General features: G+C 56.3%; 3 protein-coding genes across 8 annotated transcripts in view; 2 read left to right on the forward strand and 1 right to left on the reverse strand.

Moving 5' to 3' along the window:
• Window positions 1–8,412, forward strand: part of FBXO17 (F-box protein 17) — a 28,373-nt gene extending 19,961 nt beyond the window's left edge. For all 3 annotated transcript variants that reach the window (XM_039244419.1, XM_039244407.1, XM_039244413.1), the window contains exons 2-6: window positions 2,376–2,738; window positions 3,543–3,654; window positions 5,472–5,567; window positions 6,394–6,529; window positions 7,992–8,412. In XM_039244419.1, coding sequence (XP_039100350.1) covers window positions 2,393–2,738; window positions 3,543–3,654; window positions 5,472–5,567; window positions 6,394–6,529; window positions 7,992–8,135 — 834 coding nt within the window. In that variant the 5' untranslated portion in view covers window positions 2,376–2,392 and the 3' untranslated portion in view covers window positions 8,136–8,412. The remainder of the gene's footprint in view (window positions 1–2,375; window positions 2,739–3,542; window positions 3,655–5,471; window positions 5,568–6,393; window positions 6,530–7,991) is intronic.
• A 1,572-nt stretch (window positions 8,413–9,984) lies between these two features.
• On the reverse strand, window positions 9,985–15,059 carry MRPS12 (mitochondrial ribosomal protein S12). Of its 3 annotated transcripts, none has more exons than XM_039248990.1 (3): window positions 14,969–15,059; window positions 14,605–14,672; window positions 9,985–10,688 (listed from the first exon to the last, which is right to left on the reverse strand). In XM_039248990.1, the coding sequence occupies exons 2-3, from the start codon at window positions 14,651–14,653 to the stop codon at window positions 10,318–10,320; spliced, it is 420 nt and encodes a 139-aa protein (XP_039104921.1). In that variant the 5' UTR covers window positions 14,654–14,672; window positions 14,969–15,059; the 3' UTR covers window positions 9,985–10,317. The 3 variants fall into 3 exon arrangements, with proteins under 3 accessions (XP_039104921.1, XP_039104913.1, XP_039104906.1); XM_039248982.1 differs by having other exon boundaries at window positions 14,965–15,059; XM_039248975.1 differs by having other exon boundaries at window positions 14,960–15,059.
• A 92-nt stretch (window positions 15,060–15,151) lies between these two features.
• Window positions 15,152–24,812, forward strand: SARS2 (seryl-tRNA synthetase 2, mitochondrial). 2 transcript variants are annotated; one of them, XM_039248959.1, is made up of 16 exons: window positions 15,152–15,524; window positions 18,343–18,438; window positions 19,788–19,817; window positions 20,365–20,505; window positions 20,612–20,666; window positions 21,115–21,178; window positions 21,375–21,480; window positions 22,131–22,178; window positions 22,377–22,485; window positions 22,778–22,823; window positions 22,910–22,997; window positions 23,082–23,191; window positions 23,803–23,896; window positions 23,995–24,087; window positions 24,207–24,272; window positions 24,352–24,812. In XM_039248959.1, exons 1-16 carry the CDS (start codon window positions 15,258–15,260, stop codon window positions 24,493–24,495), a joined length of 1,557 nt encoding a protein of 518 aa, XP_039104890.1. In that variant the 5' UTR covers window positions 15,152–15,257; the 3' UTR covers window positions 24,496–24,812. The 2 variants fall into 2 exon arrangements, with proteins under 2 accessions (XP_039104890.1, XP_039104898.1); XM_039248967.1 differs by having other exon boundaries at window positions 24,385–24,812.
• The last annotated feature ends 1,163 nt before the right edge of the window (window positions 24,813–25,975 follow it).

Below are 25,975 nucleotides of genomic sequence, written 5' to 3' on the forward strand. Positions count from 1 at the left end.
GGATTTCCGAGCAGGACAGGGACAGGACCTGACTCAGGTGCTTGCCCCGACCCGGCGACTAGTATGGAACAGACAACTGGGGAAAGAAGCAGAGAGACAGTGATGAGCCAGGTGGGAAGTGAATAAATGGACAAGATCCCCAAGGGACTGAGTGGTGATGGAGAATACGGGAAGTTCAAATACCAATCCCTGACATGGCCAGATCAGAGGGAGGATGGACAGTCAAGGGGACTCAGAGCCACCGGGAGGGGTCCAGAGGTTGTGGTGGCTTGGGGCCAAGTGAAGAGGGACTAACCCTCCATGTCAGGTGCTGCGAACAGGTCAAGCAAGGTGAGGACTGAACCCTGACTTGGATTTAGCACCAAGGGGGTCACTGGTGACTTTGAAATTTCAGGGGCACAAAGCCTGATTAGATAAGATTTAAGAGGGAACAGAAGTAGAAAATACGGAGGCAGAGACTGGAGACAGCTTTTTTGAGAAGTTTTACCATAAAGAGGAGCAAAGAGGGGCGCCTGGGTGGCTCAGTCGGTTCGGCATCCGACTTTGGCTCAGGTCATGATCTCACCGTTTCTGGGTTGGAGACCCGCATCGGGCTCTGTGCTGATGGCTCAGAGTCTGGAGCCTGCTTTGGATTCTGTGTCTCCCTCTCTCTCTGCCCCTTCTCTGCTCATGCTGTCTGTCTCTCTCTCAAAAATAAACCAACATTTAAAAATTTTTTTAAAAAAGGAGCAAAGAAATGGGGGCAGAGCTGGAAGGGAAGGTGAAGTCAAGAGAGGGTTTGTTTTCGGATGGGAGGGATGACTGTGTGGACTGCTGAGAATGATCTGGTTTGGAGGGGAGCCCAAGGCACCGCAGAGAGCGGGGAGAACCTGACACGGAGTCCTGGAGTGAACGGAGGGGTGGGAGCAGCCCACGCACGGGCATGACATTTGCAGGGCTTGCAGGGCCGTCACAGGGGAAAGCACAGAAGCCACGGGGCAGGTAGGTGGTAGACAGGGTGGTGGGTACCTGTGAAAGTTCACTTCTCATCGCTTGTGGTTTTTTCTGCAAAATAAGAAGCCAGGGGAAAGTGAAGAGGTGGAAGGTGATAAGCTAGGCTAGCGCCTGGGAGAAGGCGTGAAATAGTTACATATAGACAGGAGGGGATAAGAGAAATGTTCTCTAGCTGCTGGCTGCCCAGCCAGGGCAACGGCAACATTCAGAAGCGGGTGAGGGTGAAGTTCACAAACTTGACGTGAGACCGGCCAGTGGAGTTGTGTGTTCTTCGGCCACCTTAAACTGGGTAGGCAGAGGGCGGATTGAAGCCAGGTCACATGTTGGAGGGAGCCGGAGGCCAGGATGTATGCAAAGAATGTTTTTAACCGGTATCTAAGCAGTTTAAGCTGGATTAGGAAGTCATGAGGACCTGAGGGGTGAGGGGCGGTGAAAAGGAGATAGACACAAAGCATGGGGGAATCACAGTGGGCTGGAAGGATTGTGGGGATCTGTGGCACTGGAAGGAAAGAGCTGGAGAGAGAAAGGGTGATGGGTGGCGAGTGAGCTCCCGGAGACTGAGATTCTGAAGAGTCTGTGATTATTGAGACCAGGTCTAGGGGTGGCCATAGAAGGGAGGGGCCGAGAGGAGAGCAAGTCAGGGAACAGTGAGGCTAGTGGCCTAAGGATCAGCTACTTGGGTGTGGAAATCACCGGGAATGTTGACGAGAGCAGCTTGAGTGGCAGTGAGCCTGGAGCTAAAATCACGCAGCAGGTAGCCACCTGGGTCAGCACATGATGCACAAGGCGGTCTAGTGAACCATTTAGTCTGATGACACAGGAATCATACATGGGGACATGGAGAGTTTGGGGGGAGGGTGGAAGAATGATCTGGAAGCAGCACCAAGAGGCAAGATTTACCCACTTGGAAGGGCCACAGGGGAGCTGGGTTTTGGTTTGGAGCTAGGTGACAAGAATGTTCGGTGAAGAGATGGAGGAAATAGATTTTGCTAAAGACAGTTCAGAAGTTCCGAAGGCCCAAGGGGTTGGAGCAGGTTGGGCGATGGGGTGGATAGAGATGGTTTCCTCCTCGGTGGGTTTTTCTGTGTGTTCATGGTCATACATGTAAACTGATTGCATCGGCCAGATATGGAAGCCGTGGTTAGGAGTCGTGGGGGTCATGGTGAGATCAGGGGTCTTTTGCTGGAGGGGGAAAGGTGAGAAGCCGATCGCGCCCAGAGCCAATGGTCAGGAAATAGGTGCCCGGTGTTCACGGCCCTAGCAGGCCCCTGGTCCTCCACTGGAGCTGCTGGGGTCATGGTCAAGTTGCAGAGACCTTGCGTCCCGGGAGAGATGAAGGGAGGCCAAACTGCCCTGACCTGCTGACCCCTCTCAACCCGCAGGACTCCAGCGGCCTGAGATGGGCGCCCGACCTTCGCGGCGGCGGCTGCCCGCGGACCAGCCCATAGCCTTGGACGCGCTGCCCCCGGAGCTGCTCGTGCAGGTGCTGAGCCACGTGCCGCCGCGCGCATTAGTGACGCGCTGCCGCGCAGTGTGCCGCGCCTGGCGCGACGTGGTGGACGGGCCCACCGTGTGGCTGCTGCAGCTAGCCCGGGACCGCAGCGCCGAGGGCCGCGCACTCTACGCGGTGGCCCAGCGTTGCCCGCCCAACGGCGAGGACGAGGAGTTCCCGCTCTGCGCACTCGCGCGCTACTGCCTGCGCTCACCCCTCGGTCGCAACCTCATCTTCAACTCCTGCGGAGAGCGTGCGTGCCGGGGGCGGGGCCAGGGGCGGGACCAGGGGCGGGACCGGGGAGACCCAGGGGAGGGGGCTGGGCCAGGCTGAGTGGGCGTGGTCGGATGGCTGAGAAGGGGCGGGGCCAGGTCAGGCAGCCAGGGGGCGTGGCCGAGGGGAGAGGAGACTGGGAAAACTGGTCAGGGTGGGCTGGGAAAGAGACGGACTGGGAGGGAGGGGCCAGGTGCTGTGAGCAGTGAAGGAAGATGAATTGGATGGGCGAGAAAGAGCTGGAGGAGCCAAGAGTCGAGCCCCGGCAGGAATGACACGTGCTTGGACTGTAGACACAGTGGGCGGAGCTAATGGGGGAGGAGCCGGGGAGGGCTGGGAAAAGCCAATTGGGTGCTGGCGGGGGCGGAGCTTGCATAGAAATATGAAGCCGCAGTGAGAGCCGGTGGGGAAGAGGAACTGAGCGAGAGGGCGGGCCCAAGCAGGGGGACCCAGGAGGCTGCTGTAGGAGGCGATGGGGTCTTGATGGCAAGAGCCGGGGCTCAGAGAGAAGCCCAAGTGGTTAATGAAGTAGATGAAGGAAGACAGAACTGGGGGCGGGGCCGAGTGGGGCTGAGGATGAGCTGAGCGGAAGGACAGGGCTTAACGACGCAGTGGTGGAGCGGGACCAAGAATGCTGGCGGCTGGGAGGCGGGGCCAGAGTTGAAACCGGGGGCGGAGCGCTGGAGGGAGGAGTCGGTGGGCGGGGCAAGCTGGGCCGTGGCGGGCCTTCCGCTGGGCCAGCTGCAGGTGAATTCCTGGTCTTCAACCCTGTTGTATCCCACAGAGGGCTTCCGAGGCTGGGAGGTGGAGCACGGCGGAAATGGCTGGGCCGTGGAAAAGAACCTAACACTGGTGCCGGGGGCTCCTTCTCAGACCTGCTTCGTGACTTCTTTCCAGTGAGTGGCCCTTGATCCCTGGGGCAAGGGCCCCTGAGTTGGGAGGGGGACCCTACCTTCACCCTCTCCTTCCCTTATTGATTTATTCAGTCAGATATTTGTTGAGAGCCTGCCAGTACCAGCCTTGTTTTATATACCAGAGAGATACCAGGAAAGTTCAGAAATGGGGTGGGGGAGACATTAAACACATAAGCAGTGAAATAATAATGACAACAAGATGACAAACATTTAGAGGACTTACTCCATGCCCAATGCTTTACATAGAACTCTTTGAATCCTGGCAACAACCTGTGACATCGAGAGTTTTATCATCTCCACTTTATAATAGGAAACAGGCACAAAGCATAGCCAACATCTAGTAAATGGTGGAGCTGAGATGTGAACTCAGGTCACCTGGCTCCAGAGCCTCTGATTGTGATAAATTCTGTGGAGACATCAAACCGTTGACTGATTGGTTGATTCTCTCTATTCTCATACCTCTTACCCATTTTCCTTGTTCCCTCTCCCATAGTCAACCGTTCTCATGTGGCATCATCCCACTTGCTAGTACTTGCCAGTAGATTAGGCATGAAGTGATGTCTCACTGATGTTTTAATTTGCATATTTTGATTTACTAATAATTAAGCATCTCTCCATGTGCTTCTTAGCCTTTTGGAGTCCCTCTTTTGGAAAGTGCCTATTCATCTTTTCCATTAGGGTTGATGTCTTATTCTTTTTATACAAGAATTCCTTGTGTATTTTAGCCCCTTGTCCATCCTGGCCATTGTGGAAATCTCCCACTCTGCCATCTGTATCGACTGTGTCCATGGTGTTCTTTGTTGTCAGTTTCTTTTTTTTTTTTTTTTAATGTTTTATTTCTGAGAGAGGGAGAGAGACAGTGTGAGCAGGGAAGGGTCAGAGAGAGGGGGAGACACAGAATCCGAAAGAGGCTTCAGGCTCTAAGCTGGCTGTCAGCACAGAGCCCAACGCAGGGCTCGATCCCACGAACCCATGAGATCATGACCTGAGCCGAAGTTGGACGCTTAACCGACTGAGCCACCCAGGCGCCACTGTTGTCAGTTTCATGTATCAAATCTATCGCCTTTTTGTTTTAGAACCTGTTTTTGAAATTTTGTGTAAAAAACCATTCCCTACCCAACAGTATCTTCCACTACACTATTTCTATTATGACGGCGTATTCAAATTAGGGGAGGACTGTTTACAAAGGGGTAGGCAGACCACAAGGGATAGTGCATGAACCTCAGGCTTCTAACAGTGAGGGGACGGATCATCGCCAGCCCTGGGCCTGACAAGGGAAAGGGGAGGACGCAGCTCCTGAACCTGAGACAGGAAAGGGTATGCGGAGAGGGCCCTGTAGAGCTGTGCCCTTTCATAGAGAGACCTAGCAGTCCCAAGGTGATCCATTGGGAGGGAACCAGGAGGCTAAATAACCTCATTTTACTCTCCTCTCTCCTTTCCCTCTCCAGCTAGAGCTTCCTATTGGCTGACCCAACAGGAAGGGGAGACCGGTCCATACAGGCAATACACCCTTAGACCCTGGGCTTCTGCACTTTAGGAAGCTCCAGAATTCCCTGTTCAATGTGAGCCTCTATTTGTACTCCTGTTCCAGTCCCCACAAATATTAGGGACATAATAAGACTGTATCTGGAGGCTAGAGCCTGATGGAGAATGGTGGAGGGGGTGTGAGAGGCCAGTGGCAATGCCCAACCCATCATACATCTTGTCTGGTAGAGCACACCCCAAGGGAGGCTTCTTGGAGGAGGTGATTTCTGGCCTGTGACTTCCTGCCTCATCCCTACACCATCTCCCCTTTCCAGATGGTGCTTCAAGAGGCAGCTTGTGGACTTGGTGATGGAGGGGGTGTGGCAGGAGCTGCTGGACAGCGCCCAGATCGAGATCTGTGTGGCCGACTGGTGAGGAAAGAATGGCAGCCTGCCCCAGGCGTCGCCCGTGGTGGCAACAGTGGTGCAGAAGGGGCTCCCCTGGGCCCCCATAGACCCCCTGGGCTGGCCACTGCTGCTGTGCTCCCGTAGCGGGGCTGAGGGGGGTGTGATGCTCTCACAGTTGTAGAGGCAGGGAGGGGCAGAGCTTTGATGAGCCCAGAGCCCCTACTCTGCACTATTCCCTGTCGTCCTTCAGCAGGCCCCAGGGTTGTTGACATGGGGGTGATTGGCTGGCACCCCATCCCACCCACTCCACCCTCATCGCCCACACTCAGCATGGACCCTGAGGGCTTGTGGACACTCAAGGCCTCAGGAAGGTTTGGAGCACTGTGCCCTGAGTACTGAGACTCGGGGGGGGCGGTGCAGAGTTGGGACGGGAGCACTGATTCCAGAGCACTTGGGCTCTTCCTTCAAGCTCTCAGTCCTCAATCAAAGTATGGTTTCTTCCCTGGGGCTCTGGCTCCTCCCCCAGAAATACGTAGGCTCCTCCTCCCTGAGGCTGTGGTTCCTCGCAGACACCACACTCCTCCCCCTCCATACACACACACACACACACACACACACACACACACACACACACACATCCATACATCCATCCAACACAAAGCCTGGAAAATCCACCCCAGGGGCACCCAGTCTCCTTCCCACAAATTCCCAGGCCCTGACCTCTCTATGTGTAGTGTGAGTGCGTGCAACCCTCCCCCAAGTGCAGGGAGGCTTAGTCCTCAGCCTCCCTCTCCCCACCCCAGAGACTGGGTGGGTGGTGGGGGCATCAAGGCTCACCACCACCTGGCAGGTGGGGTGCCCGAGAGAACTGTGGATGCATCTACCGGCTCCGGGTCCGCCTCCTGGACGTGTATGAAAATGAAGTGGTCAAGTTCTCGGCCTCCCCGAACCCGGTCCTTCAGTGGACTGAGAGAGGCTGCCGACAGGTGGGTCCAGACTGCCTCCCAGACCACCCCTGACCTGCTCCAAGACACACCCTGCCTCTCCCCTGCTCGATCCCCTTCTCCACTCTTATCACGTCTGCCTATCTGTAACAATAACCGCTAACAATGCCTGAGGCCTTGTCCCAGGCCCTCTTCCAGATTCGCCTGCCTACTAATTCATTCCCTTACCACAACAGCCTCGTGGTTCAGCATGTTTATTGAGCACCTACTGTGTGCTGGGCACCGCTCCAGGTACTTGGGATGCAGTGGGAAACCAAAACCCTTGTTCTATCCCCTTTCAAGAGTTGAGAAAACCAAGGCATATGGAAGGTTGAGTGACTGGCCCCGAGATCCACACCCAGCCTGGCTCCCAAGCCGGTGCTGGCAGTCACTTCACCCGTCATCAAAGTAACCTTTGAGGTGGCCTTCTGGTTTCCTCTCCTGATCTCCTCCTCCCTGTCCCCCTCCTCACCCAGCACACGCCCAGACAGATCCCATAAACAAGTGAGTCAGATCACAAGCCTCCCCTGCTTGTAACCCTTCCGTGGCTACATCTCAGAGGAAAAGCCAAAGTTCTGTCACACACCCACCTGTAAGATGCAGTATGGACCCACGCTACAACATGGGCGGACCGGGCAATGTGATGCTAAGTGAAAGAAGCCAGGCACAAAAGGCCACATATTGTAGGAGTGCATTTATGTGAAATGTCCAGAAGCAAATCCCTCTAGAGAAAAAGCAGACTGACCGGAGGTTGCGGAGGCTAGAGGGAGGGAGGGATTGGAAGTGACAGCTAATGGATATGAGGCTTCTTTCTGGGCTAACGGAAACATTCCAGAATTAGATAGTGGTGATTGTTGCATAACATTTTGAATATAGGTTTAAAAAAAACCACTAACATGTACAGTTTAAACGGCCCATTTTGCAAGGCGAATATGATCTCAAAAAAAATTTTTTTTGCCAAGGATAAAAGCCAGAAGCCAAAGTCCTTCTGTGGCCCACAAGGCCCCACATGATCTGCCCCTTACCTCCATGACTCTGTCTCCTGGTCTCTCATTCTGCTCCAGATACACTTCTACCTCAGGGCCTTTGCACTGACTGCTCCTCTGTTCCAAACATTCTTGTTTTTGACCTAATCCATTCACATGGCTCTCTCCCCTCCTTCAGGTTTCAGCTTAGTGATGCCCTTGCTCACTCACTTTACAACCCCACCCTCCTGCATAATTCCCTCTGTCCCTTATCCCCAGCTGTCTTCAGGGTCTGAGTCCCCTACTAGACTGTCCCCTTAACCAGGACAGGGCCTTTTTGTTCTTTTTGTTCTTCGCTGCTGTAGCCCCAGCGCCTAGAGCAGGGCCTGGTACCTACTTTGATTACTTGGTCCTTGGAGCCGGGGGGGGGGGAGGTGTGGAGGTGGAGGAAGAGAAGGGCCCCACAGCTCCTCACCCTCCCGCTCTCCTTCCCCATACAGGTGTCTCATGTCTTCACCAACTTTGGCAAGGGCATCCGCTATGTGTCTTTTGAGCAGTATGGGAGGGACACGCGTTCCTGGGTGGGGCACTATGGCGCCCTCGTGACCCACTCCAGTGTGAGAGTCAGGGTCCGCCTGTCCTAGCCGACCAGCCTGAGCCAGCCTTCCAGAATGTACTGCCATCTGCCAGACATCATCATCGGTCAAAGGCAGCTTCGCAGCCGGGAGCCGGATGCCTGTGGACAGTGGGAGTCCCCCGCGGCCCATTCTGGGCACACCGCCAGTGAGCCCTGCTTGCTGCTGCTTCAGCATGGTGGCCCACGTGCTGTGCAAGACACCAGGGACCCGGGGCACTTGGGTGGCTCAGTAGGTTGAGTGACTCTTGATCTCAGCTCAGGACATGATCTCCTGGTTCATGAGATTGAGCCCTGCGTCAGGTTCCACGCTCACAGTGCAGAGCCGGCTTGGCATTCTCTTCCCCTCTCTGCCCCCCACCCCCATGCTCTCTCTCTCTCAAAATAGATAAAATAAAAAAAAAATAAACCAGGGATCCAACCAAGCTGCTCACAGCTTCCTGGGGTAGGGGGTGGGGAGTCAGAGGGTAACTTAGAGATGTTTCCTTTGTTGGCAAATGAGTTGCTTACATGTGTGGACTCCAGTTGGTAGCCAGGGTCAAAACACAGGCCAAACCAGGATTTCTAGTCGTAAGGAAAGCCACCGACCCTGGGACAGGGACACCAGTCAGCATGTTTCTAGAGCAAGATGATCGCTGATAGGGAGTCCAGACCGGGGCGGTCTGTCCTTGCGACCCACAGGGACATCAAAGGGAACACTCTCTGTAGTTTGGGGGAGGCTCTGGGGCCCTGGGCAACCACTGCGGGCCCCACCCATCAGCACCTGCCCTTTGGGCCAGGCTGGTGCTGCTGCTTTCAGAATTCCTGAGTCCCTGCCATCCCTGATCCTGCTTCCTGCCCCTACATGGGGGAGCTCCCCTCCTGCTGGGCAAAGACTCCCAGGAAGGAAAGCCCTCCTGCCACCTCCCCCTCCCCGGCTGGGCACAGCCAACAAACTGGCTCAATAAAATTGGTGCTAAATGTAAAGTGATGGCGGATTACTGTCTGTAGCCCGTGCCTTGTCCGCGCCCAGCCCTGATCTAAGAGGCCTTGTGGGACATTTCCAGCCAGGAGGACTTCAAGAGCTGTGCTAAGCTCCATGCAGGAAGCGGCCCGCAGGCGCTGTTCCTTAGTCCAGGAGGAAACAGGCTCAGAGCTTCAATGACCTGCCCAAGGTCACCTGGCCACGCCTTCCACAGAGCCCAAGGAGAGGTGGACAGCTCCCAAATCTTCAAATGTAACCCACCCCAGACAAGGTGAGGTCAGTACCACTCTCGGTGCCATTTCCTGAAGGAGGAAACTGAGGCCCAGAGTGGGGAACAGATACACCCGAGGTCACAGAACAAAGAGGGAGAGTCAAGATTTGGATCCAGGTGTGTGTTGAGTTCAACAATAACCCAAAAGAGCGGCTCCCACGCAGGCAGCTCCGATCTTTTCCGTGGCCCCTTCCACAAGTGAGGAAGCTTGAGGGCCACGCTCCTTGCCCAGATCCTGGGCCTGCAGGGAAGGGACCCACAGGGACCCAGCAACTTAGAATAGGTTGTTACCCACTTAGAGCATTGAATTTATACCAAGAAGGGGGTTATGTGAATGGAGCTATTTTCCGGACGAAAGCGAGGCCCATGGGGGATGTCAGTGGCTAATACCACGCAGAGGGTAGAGGCGCCTGGGTGGCTCAGTCGGTTAAGCAACTGACTTTGGCTCAGGTCATGATCTCACACTTTGTGGGTTTGAGCTCCGTGTCAGACTCGGCGCTGACAGTTGGAAGCCTGGAGCCTCCTTCAGATCCTGTGTCCTCCCTCTCTCTCTGCCCCTCCCCTGCTCGTTCTCTGTCTCTCAAAAATAAATAAACATTAAAAAAAAAACACGCAGAGGGTAAATACTGTGCACGAGGGTTCACGTCACAACCTTGGGGCTGGGGGCGTCTGTTGTTTATTGCGACTCCTTCCCAGCAGATGGCGGTACAGAGCCAGGGCCTTATCCCAACAGAAGAGGGCCCTGGAGCCAATGCTCCCTGTGGCCAGAGGGTGTGGCCTTTTACTAATTCACACCCAGAACCCCCACGGGCAAGCAGCGTTCCCGTCGGAAGAGGCGAAGTCAGGATCTGAACCCAGGCCCAGGTGCTTCCAGAGCGGGGGTAGCTTCCCAAGGCCACCGCAGGCACCCAGAGAGGAAAACGCCCGATCTGGGTGAAACCCCAGCCCCCTGGGCGGTCACTTCTTCTTCTGCACGTGGGCACAGTCGTACTTGCCGCGCACGACCGTGAGCTTGACGCCGGGCAGGTCCTGGGTGCGGCCGCCCTCCACCAGCACGACATGGTGCTCCTGCAGGTTGTGGCCCTCTCCGGGGATGAAGCACACGGCCTCGCGGCCGGTGCTGAGCCGCACGCGGCAGCACTTGCGGTTGGCCGAGTTGGGTTTCTTGGGCTTCCGGATGAAGGTGCGCAGAACCACTCCCTTGAGCTGCGGCCGCCCCTCCGTGGGGCCCAGGGGCGTAGGCGGCCGCTTGGGAAGCCCCCGGCGGTGCATCTGGTTCAGGGTGGCCATGGGGCGGGTGGCCCAGAGCTGGGGGGCCAGGGCTAGGCCTGGGGACACACAATGGGGAAGGCACGGGGCGGGGGGGGGGGGGGGGGGGGGGGGGGGGGGGGGGGGGGGGGGGGGGGCATCCCAATGATCCCAATGAACGGCTAAGACTTCTAGGCACCGTTGCGAGCCCTTTTCTAAGGATGGAGTTGTTTCCCTTTGGAGGTGGTTGCTGATAATAGCAATAGAGTCACCGATCGGCCACCATAGGTCGGGCTCTAACTTATTTTTAAAAATTTTTAATGTTTTTTTTTTTTTAAAGTTTTATTTATTTCTAGGAGAGAGAGAGAGCGTGAGCAGGGGAGGGTCAGAGAGAGAGGGAGACACAGACTCTGAAAAAGGCTCCAGGCTCTGAGCTGGCAGTCAGCACAGAGCCCGACGCGGGGCTCGAACCCACGAACCGCGAGATCATGACCTAAGCGAAAGTCGGATGCTCAACCGACTAAGCCACCCAGGTGCCCCTTTAATGTTTATTTTTGATTGAGAGAGAAAATGAGAGAGCAGGGGAGGGGCAGAGAGAGAAGGAGACACAGAAGCCCAAGCAGGCTCTAGGCTCTGAGCTGTCAGCACGAGCCAACGTGGGGCTCAAACTCAGGAGCAGTGAGCTCATGACCTGAGCAGAAATCAGATGCTTAACCGACTGAGCCACCCAGGCGCCCCGGTCAGGTTCTACTTTAAACGTTTAACGTGAATTGACTCATTTGATTCACAAGGAAGATGCTGACATTTAATGCTGTTTACAAATAGTAATAAACACAAACAGATTCAGGGGCGCCTGGGTGGCTCCGGTGGTTGCGCGGCCGACTTCAGCCTCAGGTCATGATCTCGTGGGTTTGTGGGTTCGAGCCCTGGGTCCAGCTCTGGAACCCGGAGCCTGCTTCAGATTCTGTGTCTCCCTCTCTCTCTCTGCCTTTCCCCTGCTCGTGCTCTGTCTCTCTCTCAAAAATAAATTAACATTAAAAAAAATTGTATTTTTAAAAAGCAAACAGATTCACACCATGTCGTGTACTGTTCTATGCACGGTACCTATATTAACTCATGTCGTCTCCACAGCAACCCAATGGGGTGTTTCTGGGAGGTGTCCCCCTCCTCCCTGTGACGCCCATTTCACACCCAAGTTTTATACCCCCTCCACATCCAGGGCAGGCCCTGGCCCACATCTCTGTCTCATGTTACAGCAGAATCCTCAAAGGGGATGAGACGTTCCTAGAAGTCTCTTCCCAGCCGTGTGCCCTTGAGCAAGAACTCTGCCCCTCAGTGACTCAGTGGCCTCACTGTATCACAAACACCATAATCACGTCTCCCTCTTGAGCACGGTGTGTGAGAGGCCACCAGGAGATGCGTGTCAGGCTAACCCAGATTTCCCAGGCAGGGTGTCAGCCTGTCCAGTGCTCCTGGGGGAGTGGCAACCAAAAAGTGCTTCATGGGAGATAGCAGAGTGAATAAGTGAGTGAAAGAGGGCATGGCCATGAGAGGCACTGGATGTCAATAAGTACAAGAAATGGAACCAGTAAGTACAACAAATAAAGCACCCTTCTCTGTGCCTGGCGCATACTAGGATCTTAAAAAATATCCACTTGGAAGAAGAAATATGCAATCTACGTATTCAATGTGATCCCTGTCAAAATAACACCAGCATTCTTCACAGAGCTAGAACAATCTTAAAATTTGTTGTTGTTTTTTTAAATTTGTGTTAAATTAGAAAAGAGAAGAGACATGGTACGAGCAGGGGAGGGGCCGAGAGAGAGGGAGACACAGAATCTGAAGCTGTCAGCACAGAGCTCCACGCGGGGCTTGAACTCAGAAGGGTGACATCATGACCTAAGCTGAAGTCAGATGTTAAACCGACTGAGCCACCCAGGTGCCCCAAACAATCTTATAATTTGTATGGAACCACAAAAGACCCCGAATAGCCAAAGTAGTGTGGAAAAAGAAAGCCGAAGCAGGAGGCATCACAATTCTGGATTTCAAGCTGTATTACAAAGCTGTAGTCATCAAGACAGTATGGTACTGGCACAAAAACACACACTCAGATCAGTGGAACAGAATAGAGAACCCAGAAATGGACCCACAAATATATGGCCAACTAGTCTTTGACAAAGCAGGAAAGAATATCCAATGGAATAAAGACAGTCTCTTCAGTAAATGGTGTTGGGAAAACTGGACAGAGACATGCAGAAGAATGACCCTGGACCACTTTCTTACACCACACACAAAAATAAACTCAAAATGGATGAAAGACCTAAAAGTAAGACAGGAAGCCATCAAAATCCTAGAGGAGAAAGCAGGCAACAACCTCTTTGACCTTGGCCACAGCAACTGCTTACTCAACATGTCTCCAGTGACAGGGGAAACATAAGCAAAAAAAATAAAGTATTTGGACCTCATCAAGATAAAAAGCTTCTGCACAGCAAAGGAAACAGTCAGCAAAACTAAAAGGCAACCGACAGAATGGGAGAAGATATTTGCAAATGACACATCAGGGTTAGTATCCAAAATCTATAAAGAACTTATCAAACACCTAAAAGACAATCCCGTGAAGAAATGGGCAAAAGACATAGACACCTTTCCAAAGACATCCAGATGGCCAACAGACACATGAAAAGATGCTCAACATCACTCATCATCAGGGCACAAATGCTGATTTGAAGGGGCACATGCACCCCAATGTTTATGGCAGCAGTATCGACAATTGCCAAAGTACGGAAAGAGCCCAAATGTCCATCGACTGATGAATGGATAAAGAAGGGGCACCTGGATAGTTCAGTTGGTTAAGCGTCTAACTTCAGCTCAGGTCATGATCTCTTGGTTTGTGAGTTTGAGTCCCATGTCAGGCTCTGTGCTGACAGCTCAGAGCCTGGAGCCTGCTTCTGATTCTGTGTCTCCCTCTCTCTCTACCCCTCCCCTGCTCATGCCCTCTCAAAAATAAACATTAAAAAATTTTTTTAAAAAGTGGTGTGTATGTGCATATATATATGTACACATATGTACACACAAAGGACTACTACTCAGCCATGAAAAAGAATGAAATCTTGCATTTGCAACAATATGAATGGAACTCGAGTGTATCATACTAAGCAAAATAAGTCAGAGAAAAACAACTATCGTATGATTTCATTCATATGTGGAATTTAAGAAACAAAACATGAACATAGAGAAAGAGAAGTAAAACTAAGATAAAAACAAAGGAAGACAAACTATAAGAGACTCTTAAACACAGAGAACTCAGGGATGCTGGAGGGGGTGTAGGGTGGAGGGATGGGCTACATGGTCAAGGGGCAGTAAGGAGGGCACTTTTTGGGATGAGCACTGGGTGTTCTATGTAAGTAATAAGTCACTAAGCTCTACTCTTGAAATCCTTATTACACTACATATTAACTAAACTTGGATTTAAACTTAAAAAAAATTAAAAGTATATATATATATATCAGCGGAATGAATGAGTTAAATGCTCTGCTTGAGGGGCGCCTGGGTGGCTCAGTCGGTTAAGCGCCCGACTTCGGCTCAGGTCATGATCTCACGGTTCGAGCCTCGCGTAGAGCTCCGTGCTGACAGCTCAGAGCCTGGAGCCTGCTTCAGATTCTGTATGTCCCTCTCTCTGACCCTCCCCTCCTCACGCTGTCTAATAAATTAGAAAAGAAACATTTAAATTTTTTTTTAAAAAATGCTTTGCTTGAATGTCTCACCCACAGTATTGAATAAGTACCGGCTGAAGAACTCAATAACTGACCCAAACTCCTGATGCCCACTGAAGATGCATAGTAGCCCCCAATGCAACCACCTCCCACCTCTTGCCCCCGCAGCGCGAGCTCCGCTAGAATCCTCGTGTATCCATCCATCACTAATTTAACCCCTGATTCCCCCGGTGGGCATAACCCTCATCCAGCTGCATCTCTGCAGCTCAAACCCCTAACTTACCATAATTTAGGGACGTGTTCAGGCCACGGAGAAGACCGGACCAGGACATGCCACCGCCTGCAGGGTCCCTGTGTTAGGGGATAAGAGACTCAGGAAGGAAAAGGGAAACGTGGCCAGAGCCAGACAAGGACCCAAACTCTCCCCACCCCGTCCTCAGAGCCTTCTGATTAAATCCAAGGAATTTCCTTGACAGTCTAACCACAACCCCACACGCTGCTGACGGAAATTCCCTCCATAAATTTAGTTTCGCTCCAAGCGGGCACCCAACAACCCCTCCCGCCCCCAGCACACAGAAGCAGAAGGGACACTCAGGAGACGGCCGGGGAGATTAATGGCACCCGAGTATTCCACCAACCTCACCGACCCTGGCGGGGTCCGCAGGCAAGCTGAATCTGCCTCTAACCCCTTCCGGAGGTCATCCCGGCGGGGATTGGCTGGTTCTGCCTCCCGTGTACGCCGAAGGGGAGGGGCACAGATGACGATTGGTCAACGACAGAGTCAATCACAGTCGATTTTTCTCATCCAACCGTGTTTGAAGCTCGAGAGGCGCTCACCCCATCCAGGGCCTGATTGGCAGGAAAGCTGCTTTGCAATTGGTCTAAACGCGGCATGGGCGGGACAAAGGGTGCGTGTCTCCTTGTCCCCTGTCCAAGATGGCTGCGTCCATGGCGCGGCGCTTGTGGCCTTTAGTGGCTGCTCGGGGTCTTCATTCCCGGAGAGGCTGCATCTGCAGCCACAGCCCAAGGAGAGCTTTTGCCACGGAAAGACGAGACCGGAACCTTCTGTACGAGCACGCGCGCGAGGGCTACAGCGAACTCCCTCATCTGGACATGGAATCTCTGTGCGCATGCCCGGAAGAGGCCGCGCGCTCCCTGCAGCTCCGCAAGGGGGAGCTGCGGCCTGAGGACCTGCCCGCGATCGTGAGTGCGCTTGCGCGGGCATCCTCCGCGGGGTCGTCCGGGGCTGGCAAGATGCGGTGCAGCGGGGGGCAAAACTATTGCAGGAATTTTAGTTCCTTCCCAAGGAAGGATGTTGTGTGCTTGGCACCCATAGGTGTGCCTGTTCTCCACGGAGTGCTGGGGCCCGGCCTGTACGCACCCATTATGCGCCTGTTCCATAAAGCGTGCTGAGTACCTCCTTTGCGCTTGGGAACTCACTACGTGCCAATGTTTTCTGTACTCCAACCTCCCGCCAGGCTTCCTAAACACCACAAAAGAAAATTGGGGGTGGGGGGGGGGAATTGAGGGACAGGGATGTGAATCAGACGAGGGTGGAGAGGGGGTTGCCTTTGGACAGTAAGAGCCCTGCACCTGCCCCACAGGTAGCAAGTATTTAAATAATTATTTCATTAATGGTTCTGCCGACCAGCTGTTTAAGGAGCGTCTACTGTGTCCCAGGCGTTGATCATAAGGTGGGAAGTAATATACTACTACGTGCCAGGGAGCGAGAACCAGAGTCACCACAGGGCTAGACCTTCGTGGGGTGCTGAGGATGGTCCTCTTCTAAGTGCTTTGTACTTATTTGCCTCAACTCAGTTTCATGCCAACTGTATGAGGTGGGTGCCGTTATTTCCCCCATTTTACCAGAGGAGAAAGGAAAGCTCGGAAAAATTAACTAGAGGGGCGCCTGGGTGGCTCAGTCGGTTAAGCGCCCGACTTCGGGTCAGGTCATGATTTCACAGTTTGTGGGTTTCGAGGCCTGCGTCGGGCTCTGTGCTGACAGCCAGCTCAGAACCTGGAGCCTGCTTCGGATTCTGTATCTCCCTCTCTCTCTGACCCTCCCCTGCTCACACTGTCTCTCTCTCAGAAATAAATAAAAAACATTTAAAAAAAAATTTTTTAAAGAAAAATTAACTAGAAAGTGGGGTGGTTCCTCAAAAAATTAAACACAGCATTAGCATATGATCCAGCAGCCCCGCTTCTGGGTATATTCTCCAAAGACTTGAGAGCAGGGACTTGGACAGGTATTTGTACACCCATGTCTGTTGCAGCATTATTTACAGTAGCCAAAAGGTGGAAGCAATCCAAGTGCCCATGGATGGATGGATGAATAGATAAAATGGTGTATGGTACACCATGGTGGGATATGATTCAGGCTTCCTAAGGGAGCGAAATTCTGGCATATGCCATAACATGAATGAACCTTATGCTAAGTGAAATAAGACTATCAGAAAAAGACAGAAGCTGGGTAATTCCATTCATTCATACAAGGTGCCTAGAGTAGTCAAATGCACAGAGACAGGTAATGGAATGGCAGTTGCCAGGGGCTGGGGAGAGGCGAGCAGGGAGACAGTGTCTGATGGGTATAGCACTTCCATCTGTGAAGATAAAGTTCTGGTGGAACAGTGTGAATATACTTAGTGTCACTGAAGTGTACAGTTAAAAATGGTTAAAATGCTACACTGTATATATTAAAAAAATTTTTGTACGTTTATTAGAGAGAGAGAGTGAGCAGGGGAGGGGCAAGAGAGGGAGACACACAATCGGAAGCAGGCTCCAGGCTCTGAGCTGTCAGCACAGAGTCCATGGGGCTCGAACTCAAACTTAGAGATCATGACCTGAGCCACCCAGGTGCCCCAACTTTATATAGTTTTTTAAATATTTATTTATTTTGAGAGAGAGAGAGCAAGGGAGGGGCAGAAAGAGAGAGAGAGAAAGAACCCCAAGCAGGCTCCGGCCTGTCAGCACAGAAGCCAACATGGAGCTCGAACCCACAAACCGTAGGATCATGACCTGAGCCAAAACCAAGAGTCGGGCGCTTAACTGACTGATTCACCCAGGTGCCCCCTAAAATGCTAAACTTTATATTTTACCCCAAGTTTTTTAAAGTGCTGGTTGAGCGATCTTAAATTATTTATAACCTGCTAATGGGTCACATCCCAAAGCTCAAAAAGCACTTCTTTGGGGCATGAAGTGTGACGAGAAATATGGCGTGTGGCATCATGGGCAATAACGGGGCACGCGAATTGTTCCCTGGGGCACTGGGGAGCTATGGGTGCCTCCAGGCAGGGGAGCGATTGTGTAAGAGCTCTGGCTGGACTGGAGGAGGTGAGCCTGAAGGCTGGGAGGATGGCGCAGAGGACAGGACCTGGAGCAGAGTCGGGCAGGCGTGGGGGGATGGGAGGAGGATGGGCGCGACAGACGTTCAGGAGGCAGAAAGGTCAGGACCTGGAGCCCTGGAGCCCGGCGACAGGGCCAGAGTGGCTTCCGGCAGGAGGCTCAGGGACTCTGGGGACCTCACAGCAGGAGGTGTGCCCATGAACCAGAGCTGAGCCTACTTTGTGGGAGGCGACGGGTTGAGCGCCGCCGCCCCATAGGACCGAGGCTGCGTCTCTCTTCTCTGAGACCAGAGGGGAGTGCTGGCTGGGCCTGAGCTCCGGGTCCCCAGCGCCTGGGTCCTTTCACCCTCTGCTCCGCATTCCTTCGGATGCTGTCCGGTTTGGCTCTCAGATCCCATCGTCAAGTCCAAGGGGATTAAGAGACAGAAAGCCCAGCATGGAGGCTTACCTTCAAGGAGGTGACCCAAGAGTCACACTTAACCACTTCCACTCGCGTCCGTTGGTTGATCTTGGACACATGAGCACAGGAGGCTGGGATTTACATCAGGAAGCTCTAGGACTGACGGGACCAAGGAGAGCCTTGGTGCTGGGCGCCAGGTGGCCAGCAGGGGGAGGCCCCAGCAAGAAGGGGCAGGGGACAGTGGCCACTTCACGCCTTTCCCTCCTGTGCCCTCCCCCAGATCTCAACATGGCAGGAGCTGAGGCAGCTGCGGGAGCAGATCCGGAGTCTGGAGGAAGAGAAGGGGGCTGTGGCTGAGGCAGTACGGAACCTGCTGGTGAGCAGCAGGGGCGGGGGTGGGGGCGGGGGGGATCCTAGGTGGGGGGTCTTCACTGTGTTGATTTGACCTCAGTTTCCCCTCTCACAGCCCAAGATGGCTGGCATAGTACTGTGTCTCTTTGCATGACTCTACCAGAGGCAGAAAACAGGACTTCTGTGGCCTGAGTGCCCTTTGTCAAGAGCAGGGACACCCTTCCCGAAGCATCTAGCAGAGTCCCTGACAACCCCTGCCCACACCTGTGCCCTCAGGAGGGATGGAGTTATGCCCCAGGCTTAGGGCTCTTTGAGAGGCAGCTCCCCGGCTCAGCTCACGCTCCCTGAACTACACGCTGTTCGGGGAGGGTGAACTGAGTCAGGGGCTGTGGGATTGGAGGAGGGAGCACAGATAGTCTCGGGTTAGACAGCCAATAGCACCTGCCACAGGGGAGCTGAAAAGAGTAATCGTAAAATTGACAGCAGACGCTTATATAGCGGCCACTGTGTGCCAGGCGCCGTTCTAGATGCTTTCCTTACCCCGAACCCTCCCAACCCCGGGAGATGGGACCCATACAGACTGTTTACAACCAGGGTCCCAAGAGGTTACATGTGCCTAAGCGTCACAGCCAGAAAGTGGGCGAGGCAGGCTTCGCACCCAGGCCCCCACAGGTTCCCTTTCGCCCCGCCCCTCGAAGGCCAATCGAAAAACTAGCTACACCTCCCAGTGGCCCTACTATGTGAGTGCCAGGCCCCGGAGTGCGTGCATCACGGGCAGGCAGCCACTGACAACAGAGTTGATCACAGTTAACGTTCCCTGAGTGCTAACTCATCTGCTCCGGGAAGCCACACAATAAGCCCTGCTGGGGAGGTCCTGTAAGCCCATTTCACGCATGGGAATACCGAGGCCCGGAGAAGGAAAGAGATTCGCCCAAGGGACGCGGAGCTGGTAGGCACCCAGCCATTAGACTTGGGTCGGCCTAATTCCAGCTGCGGCTCAGATAAGGTTGCGGGTTCACCGGCTTTCCCTCTCCGAGCCTCAGTTTTCTCATTTACGAAATGGGAAACACAGCAAGGCCAATGTCACGGGGCAGGTTGTGAAGAAACAGGACCGTGCGAGAGCCCTCGGCAGGGACGGGCTCAGTCAGCAGAGCTGCGGGTGCGGTTACTCTTCGGTCACCTCGCCTCCTCCCAGCTTCACTGAGAAACTGAGACGGGAGGGGAGGGAGGGGAGGAGGGTCTGTCCAGCCAGGCACCCGTCCCACCCCACCCCACCCCACCCGGCCCCGTTTGGCCTTTCACCCCTCCTTTTCTCGCTCCTCCCAGGCCCCCGCTTTGTGACCCTGATCGCCCTGTCTGTCTCTCTCCCACCAGGTAAACAAGGACAACCCTCAAGTGCAGCAGGTACGCCCGAGGCTGGCGCCCTGCCCCTGGTGGGAGTGGGCAGGTGCCCCGTGAGTCACGATTCCTACCTTGTGCCGGAAGACAAGCCACAAACAGGATTCTTGCTCCAAGTGAATCTGTTGGGCCCTGAAACCGAAGAGGCTGGCCTGTATTTGGTGTCTGGTTCCCTCTCATTCCCAGACCCGCTTTCTGCCCTCCGAGAAAGGGGCAGCGGGCCGGGGCACAAAGGGGACCGCTTCCCCGACCGCTGCACCCCTGGCCCCGGGGCTCGGACCATGCACCTGCCTTGGAGCCACTCACTGTGGCCCAGGCGATAGAGTGTCCTGGCAGCCCAGGCCTGCGTCACGCCCCCCTCCCCCCCCACCGGACTTGCCATGTGGTGGCGAGGTGAGGTGAGGGGATTTCCCAAGCAGGAATTGAGGATGTTGGGCCGAGAGGGGGGTGGTGCCGACCCCAGGGGATCCGCCAACGAGGCCTGAGGTCAGACTGGTTGAGGGACCGCCCCCCCGCCCGCTCCTGGGCTGACCCCGCTTGCCCCGCCACCCAGGACCCCCAGTATCAGAGCCTGCGTGCCCACGGCCGGGAGATCCGCAAGCAGCTCATGGTCCTGTACCCCAAGGAGACGGAGCTCGAGGAGGAGTTCTACCTGCGGGCGCTGAGGCTGCCCAACCACACCCACCCAGCGGTGGTGAGCGCGGTGCTGGGGGGGCTGCTGGGGGGGAGCGGGCTGCTGGGGGGGAGGGCGGGGGCCAGCCCGGGACCACCCTCCCCTGACTCCCGCCCTGTCCCTGCAGCCCGTCGGCGACGAGAGCCAGGCCCGAGTGCTCCATGTGGTCGGAGATAAGCCAGGTGGGCCGCCCCCAGGCCCGGGGAGCCCAGGCGGGGTGGGGGGCGGTGTCCCAGGGCCTGGGATGTGCTGGGTGCTCCCTCCTCCGCCTTCCGCCCTCTGTCCCTGTGTGTACGGCGGTCCAGTCCATGCCTGGCTCGCTGTGGTCATTTCTCTTGGGGTTTCCTCCCTGACTCTGGTGTGTGTCTCGCTCTGGCTCTGACTCTGTACCTCCTCCTAATTCTCTCACCTCCTCCTAACGTTCTCTTCCCTTTCCCTTCTTTCCTTTTCCACCTCTGCCTTGCGTCTCTTGTCTCTCTCCATCTCTCCCTTTGCCAGTCCCGCCTCTGCCGCCCTCTCCTTCCCTCCCATTCTCTCTCTCTCTCTCACATCCTCCCTCTGTCCCTGTTCTGTGTCTCCCCCCTCCCCCGCAACTCCACCGCCTCTCATCCGCTTCTCATCCGGCTCCAGCATTCTCCTTCCAACCCCGGGGCCACCTGGAGATTGCAGAGAACCTTGACATCATCCGCCAGAAGTGAGCCCCGCCTACCTGCCTGCGCGCACCCCTTCCACCCTCCCCTTCCCGGCAGCCAGGCCTCACACCGCATGAATGTTTGATGCCCCGGTCCCCCGCCTGGCAGCTGGCCTCTGCCCCAGGCCACTCGGGTCCCCCGCTTCCCCCAGCAGCCCCAGCCCCCACACCACCGCCTGTCTGCCCGTCTGTCTCCCAGGCGCCTGTCCCACGTGTCGGGCCACCGCTCCTATTACCTCCGCGGGGCCGGGGCCCTCCTGCAGCATGGCCTGGTCAACTTCACTCTCAACAAGCTTGTCCGCCGGGTACGGGCCAGGATGGGAGGGCTGCCTGGAGGGGGTGACACTGACTCAGAGGGCTCAAGATGGGGAGGAGGGCGTTCCCTGTGCTCCAGCTGTGGTTTCAGAGCTTTACACACGTTATGGACACATTTAGTTCTTACAGTAACGTTATGAGATAGGTGCTCTCAGTATTCCCACTTCAGGGATGGGGAACTTAAAGCCTGAAGAGACTGCCCGCAGTCTCATGGCTGCTGCTTGGAGCCAGCCCTGGGCCTTGTGCCTATACCCTCACCACCTGTCCGGGTGTAAAGGAGGTGTCAGGAGGCGTTGCTGGAATGGGCAGGGTCGGCGGGGGCTGAAGGCACAGGGTGTTGACCACGGGGTGTTGACCGTGGTCAGGGACCCGGACATTTCCTGAAGGCACTGGGAAGCCACAGAAAGCTTTAGCTACACTTCCCGCTGCCCTGCATGGGATGAAGTGAGAGGAAACCGCGAAGCACCAGCAGGGAGGGCCCGGGCGGCAGGGACCCTGGGGTCCCAGAGCCGGCTCCAGGCCCACTGTTCGGGCCTCCCTCGGTCTCCCCTGAGGCAGAATGGGCTTTGAGGGACTCTGCGTGGCCCGGGTCTAGGGGGGGCCTGGCTGTGCCCTCACCCCGCCCCCTTCCCGTTCACAGGGCTTCATTCCGATGACGGTGCCAGACCTCCTCCGGGGAGCTGTGTTTGTGAGTGCCCCCCGCGCCCCGCTGTGTGCCAGGCCCTGTTCCGGGGACGCCAGGCGCGAAGAAGAATGCCCTGTCTCCCCTGCAGAGACGGCCAAGGATGGGGGGAGCATCCCAAGTGCTTCCTGGGGAGGAGTGCTTGCAAAATGGCGGCAAAGGTGATCTGTCCCCTGACCTCCGTGGCTTGGCCTTTCTCCCCAGGAAGGCTGTGGGATGACCCCAAATGCCAACCCATCCCAAATTTACAACATCGACCCCTCCCGCTTTGAAGACCTCAACCTGGCTGGGACAGCAGAAGTGGGGCTTGCTGGTAAGCACCTGCCTGGGGGGCAGCAGCAGGGGTGAGGACACCTCAGAGCAGGAGGGATTGTAGGGGGACAACCAGGAGCCTCCTGGGGGTGACGGCGGCCACCTAAGATGTCTCAGTGACCCCAGGGCCAGCATGTCCGGTTGCATAGGTTGTTTACCGCACAGCAGTACAGTGAGGATCCAGCCTCATGCCCTGACGTGAGGTTGTGTCCACCAGAGAGGACACCTTTTCTAATTGTCATCAAGGTTTCCTGTGAATGGTGGTGACCCATCCTGTCCCTCTCTCCTCCCAGGCTACTTCATGGACCACTCGGTCGCCTTCAGGGACCTGCCAGTCAGGTGATACTCAGTTCCCTTAGATCTTGTCCCCCCACTGTGACATTCCCTCCCCCTCCCTGACTCCACTTCCCCTCCACCCACCCCAGGATGGTTTCTTCCAGTACCTGCTACCGGGCAGAGACAGACACCGGGAAAGAGCCATGGGGACTGTATCGAGTGCACCATTTCACCAAGGTTGGTGTGGCCGGGCCCTGGGGAGGAGGGCCCGCTCCTGTGGCCGGGGGCCTCCTGACTCCCCCGCCCGCTGCACTGCCCCAGGTGGAGATGTTTGGGGTGACGGGCCCTGGGCTGGAGCAGAGCTCCCAGCTGCTGGAGGAGTTCCTGTCCTTGCAGATGGAGATCTTGACGGAGCTGGGCCTGCACTTCCGGTGCGGAGAAGGGTGGGGAGAGGGAGGGGGGACGGGCTGGTGAGGTGCTCCCCCACCTTAAACACCCCCAGTGCCTCCTCTCCCTCTGCCCCTGCGGCCCCGTATTAGGAATACAAGCAGGGTACGTATCTGTCCATCTGTAGCATCCCATGTGGGACCATAGAACGGTGACAGCAGCCTAAGTGGCCCAGGGCGCCTGCCCTTGGGGACCCAGGCTCCCATCCCTAGGTCCCGCCTTATCAGCGCTTCACCCCCGGGGGCTCCTCACCGCCTGGCTCAGTGGGGAGGGGGTGCACCTGGCTTCCAGAGAGGCCGGGGGGCATGGGCTTATCCTCAGTGACCTGTTACAGATGCAGGTGCTGAGAGTGGCCACATGCCCTCCCTCCTCCACGCCCTCCTCCCCACCCACTCCTCTCCCACCTTGTCCACTGCCCCCTGCCTCCCCTCCCTGCCCCGGTTGCCACCTCTGCCTCCTTTTTCACTGCACTTCCCTCTTTCTTGGCCCTCTTCCATCGCCCCCATGCCGTCTCCCTCCTCCCCCTCCGGCCTCCACCTCGGCTGCCCCTCTGGCCTCTCGCTGACCTTTGCTGTGACTTTCTCTTCCGCCGTAGCGTCCTGGACATGCCCACCCAGGAACTGGGCCTCCCCGCCTATCGCAAGTTCGATATCGAGGCCTGGATGCCAGGCCGTGGCCGCTTTGGCGAGGTCAGCGAGCCCCCGCCACGGTGGGGATGTGGGGGACGTGGGGCGGGCCAGGGCCCCCCACAAGTGACCCAATCAGCCCGCCCTGGCCCCACACCCAGGTCACCAGTGCTTCTAACTGCACGGACTTCCAGAGCCGCCGGCTGCACATCATGCTCCAGGAGGAGGCTGGGGAGCTGCACTTCGCCCACACGGTGAGCGCCCGCATCCCCTCACTCCACCTCCCAAGAGCCCCGCTCCCTGGCGGGGGGCACACCGCTGCCTGCTGGGGCAGGGGAGTCACTGCCTGGGTGCGAGCATGCCTCTCCCCCAGGTGAACGCCACAGCCTGCGCCGTCCCACGCCTCCTCATCGCCCTCCTGGAGAGCAACCAGCAAGAGGTGAGGGGTGGAAGGATCCTGCGCAGGGAGGCTGAGGTGGGCGGGTGGGCAGCACCCTGAGGCCCCGCTCCTTCCCCAGGATGGCTCGGTCCTCGTGCCCCCTGCCCTGCAGCCCTACCTCGGCACCGATCGGATCACGGCCCCCACCCACGTGCCTCTCCGGTACATCGGCCCCAACCAGCCGCAGAAGCCCAGGCTCCCGGGCCCGTCCGCTTCGAGCTGAGAACTCACCGCCACCCGTCAGCAGGGCCACGGCCGCCTCCTGGAGCTTGGGGACCCCGGGGACCTGTTTTCCCACCCGGCCCGACATCTGCGTTCCTCACACAGGCTCCGTGCCTGGGCCTCTTTACTACTTCTTCCTCGGAATCGGCCAGTGACCCTGCTGTCACCGATGGTCCCAACCTGCACCGGAAGGCAGGATGCCTGGGGACTTAAAGGTTGTAGGGACGGGGGAAGAAGAGGAAGAGGCCTTCAAGCCTCCTTCCTTCTTCTCTCCCACAGTACGTCGCAGAAAGTCCCCAATAAATGGTCAGAACCAAGGCCTCTGTGGATCTGTGGGCAGGGGAGACGACCCTGGTGACCTGCAGTGATGCCGGGCAGCTGGTCAGAGGGACTAAACCGTCAGGGTCTGTGGCCGCGGGTGTCCAGTCACCCCCCAGAGCACACGGAGGGCCACTTGGGGGCCACCGCAGGAACCGGGACAGGGCGAGGCCTCTCCCTCACTCTAGGACAAGGGGCACCTTGCACTGACCTGTTGCAACCTCACCCCTCCACCTCCACTGCTGGGGGTGGTCCGGTAGGCGCACCAACTCCATGAAGGCAGAACTCGCTCTTCCCCTCGCTCTGCCCGTCTGCACATGGAACGGTCTTCCCAGCTCTTCAGGCCACAGCCCTTCCATCACCCTCAACTGCTCTCCTGGCCACCTAGCTCAGACCCTGCAGCCCCTCCTCCACACTGTTTCCAGAATCCGCCCTCACTCTCTCCTCCCCGGTCCCTCCCTGGTCCTGTCCACTGGTCTCTCCACCTGGAGAGTCATGGCAGCCTCTCCACCATCTCCCTGCTCCCTGGCCCCCGCACCAGGCCAGAGCCACCCCGTGGACGCTGTGTCCAGTCACGTCCCTCCCCCGCTTGGAGCCCTCGTGTGGCTCTGTCTCAGGGGGAAAACCAGCCGTCACCGTGATCCACAGAGCCCCACCCCCACCCTGATCTGCCCCCTGCCTCCCGCTCCAACCCGCCTCCTCTCTTGTGCTCTGGTCTTGCTGTGCTACCTCCGCAGACTCACTCTTTTTTTTTTTTTTTTTTTTTTAATCTGTATTTTTAAAGAGAGAGTGTGTGAGCGGGGGAGGAACAGAGAGAAGGGAGACACAGAATCCGAGGCAGGCTCCAGGCTCTGAGCTGTCAGCACAGAGCCCGACACAGAGCTGGAACTCATGAACCATGAGATCATGACGTGAGCCGAAGTCAGTGGTTTAACCAGCTGAGCCACCCGGCGCCCCAGTCTGCAGACTCATTCTTGACTCCGACCTTTGCACTGGCGAGTCCCGTATGATCTCTACTCTTCCCCTGATCTTGTGTGATTGCCTCCACTTTACAGCTCAGGCCTCAGCCCACATATCACCCCCTCTGAGAGGACTTCCCTGGGCTGGCCAGAGGAAAAGCCCTAGCACTGTGTGACGCAGGAGTCTATGATGATCATTTCCTC

The sequence above is a fragment of the Hyaena hyaena genome, unplaced genomic scaffold (assembly GCF_003009895.1).
Source record: "Hyaena hyaena isolate Hyena2069 unplaced genomic scaffold, ASM300989v1 scaffold_9, whole genome shotgun sequence".
Classification (NCBI taxonomy): Eukaryota; Metazoa; Chordata; class Mammalia; order Carnivora; family Hyaenidae; genus Hyaena; species Hyaena hyaena.

Excerpts from the sequence above, each read along its gene's own strand:
- MRPS12 (XM_039248990.1), bottom strand. The coding sequence starts at position 14,653 with ATGTCCTGGTCCGGTCTTCTCCGTGGCCTGAACACGTCCCTAAATTAT. Across the intron at positions 10,689-14,604 it reads GAACACGTCCCTAAATTATG|GCCTAGCCCTGGCCCCCCAG; the intron begins GTAAGTTAGGGG and ends GTGTGTCCCCAG.
- SARS2 (XM_039248959.1), top strand. The coding sequence starts at position 15,258 with ATGGCTGCGTCCATGGCGCGGCGCTTGTGGCCTTTAGTGGCTGCTCGG. Across the intron at positions 19,818-20,364 it reads ACAACCCTCAAGTGCAGCAG|GACCCCCAGTATCAGAGCCT; the intron begins GTACGCCCGAGG and ends CCCGCCACCCAG. Across the intron at positions 20,667-21,114 it reads TGTGGTCGGAGATAAGCCAG|CATTCTCCTTCCAACCCCGG; the intron begins GTGGGCCGCCCC and ends ATCCGGCTCCAG.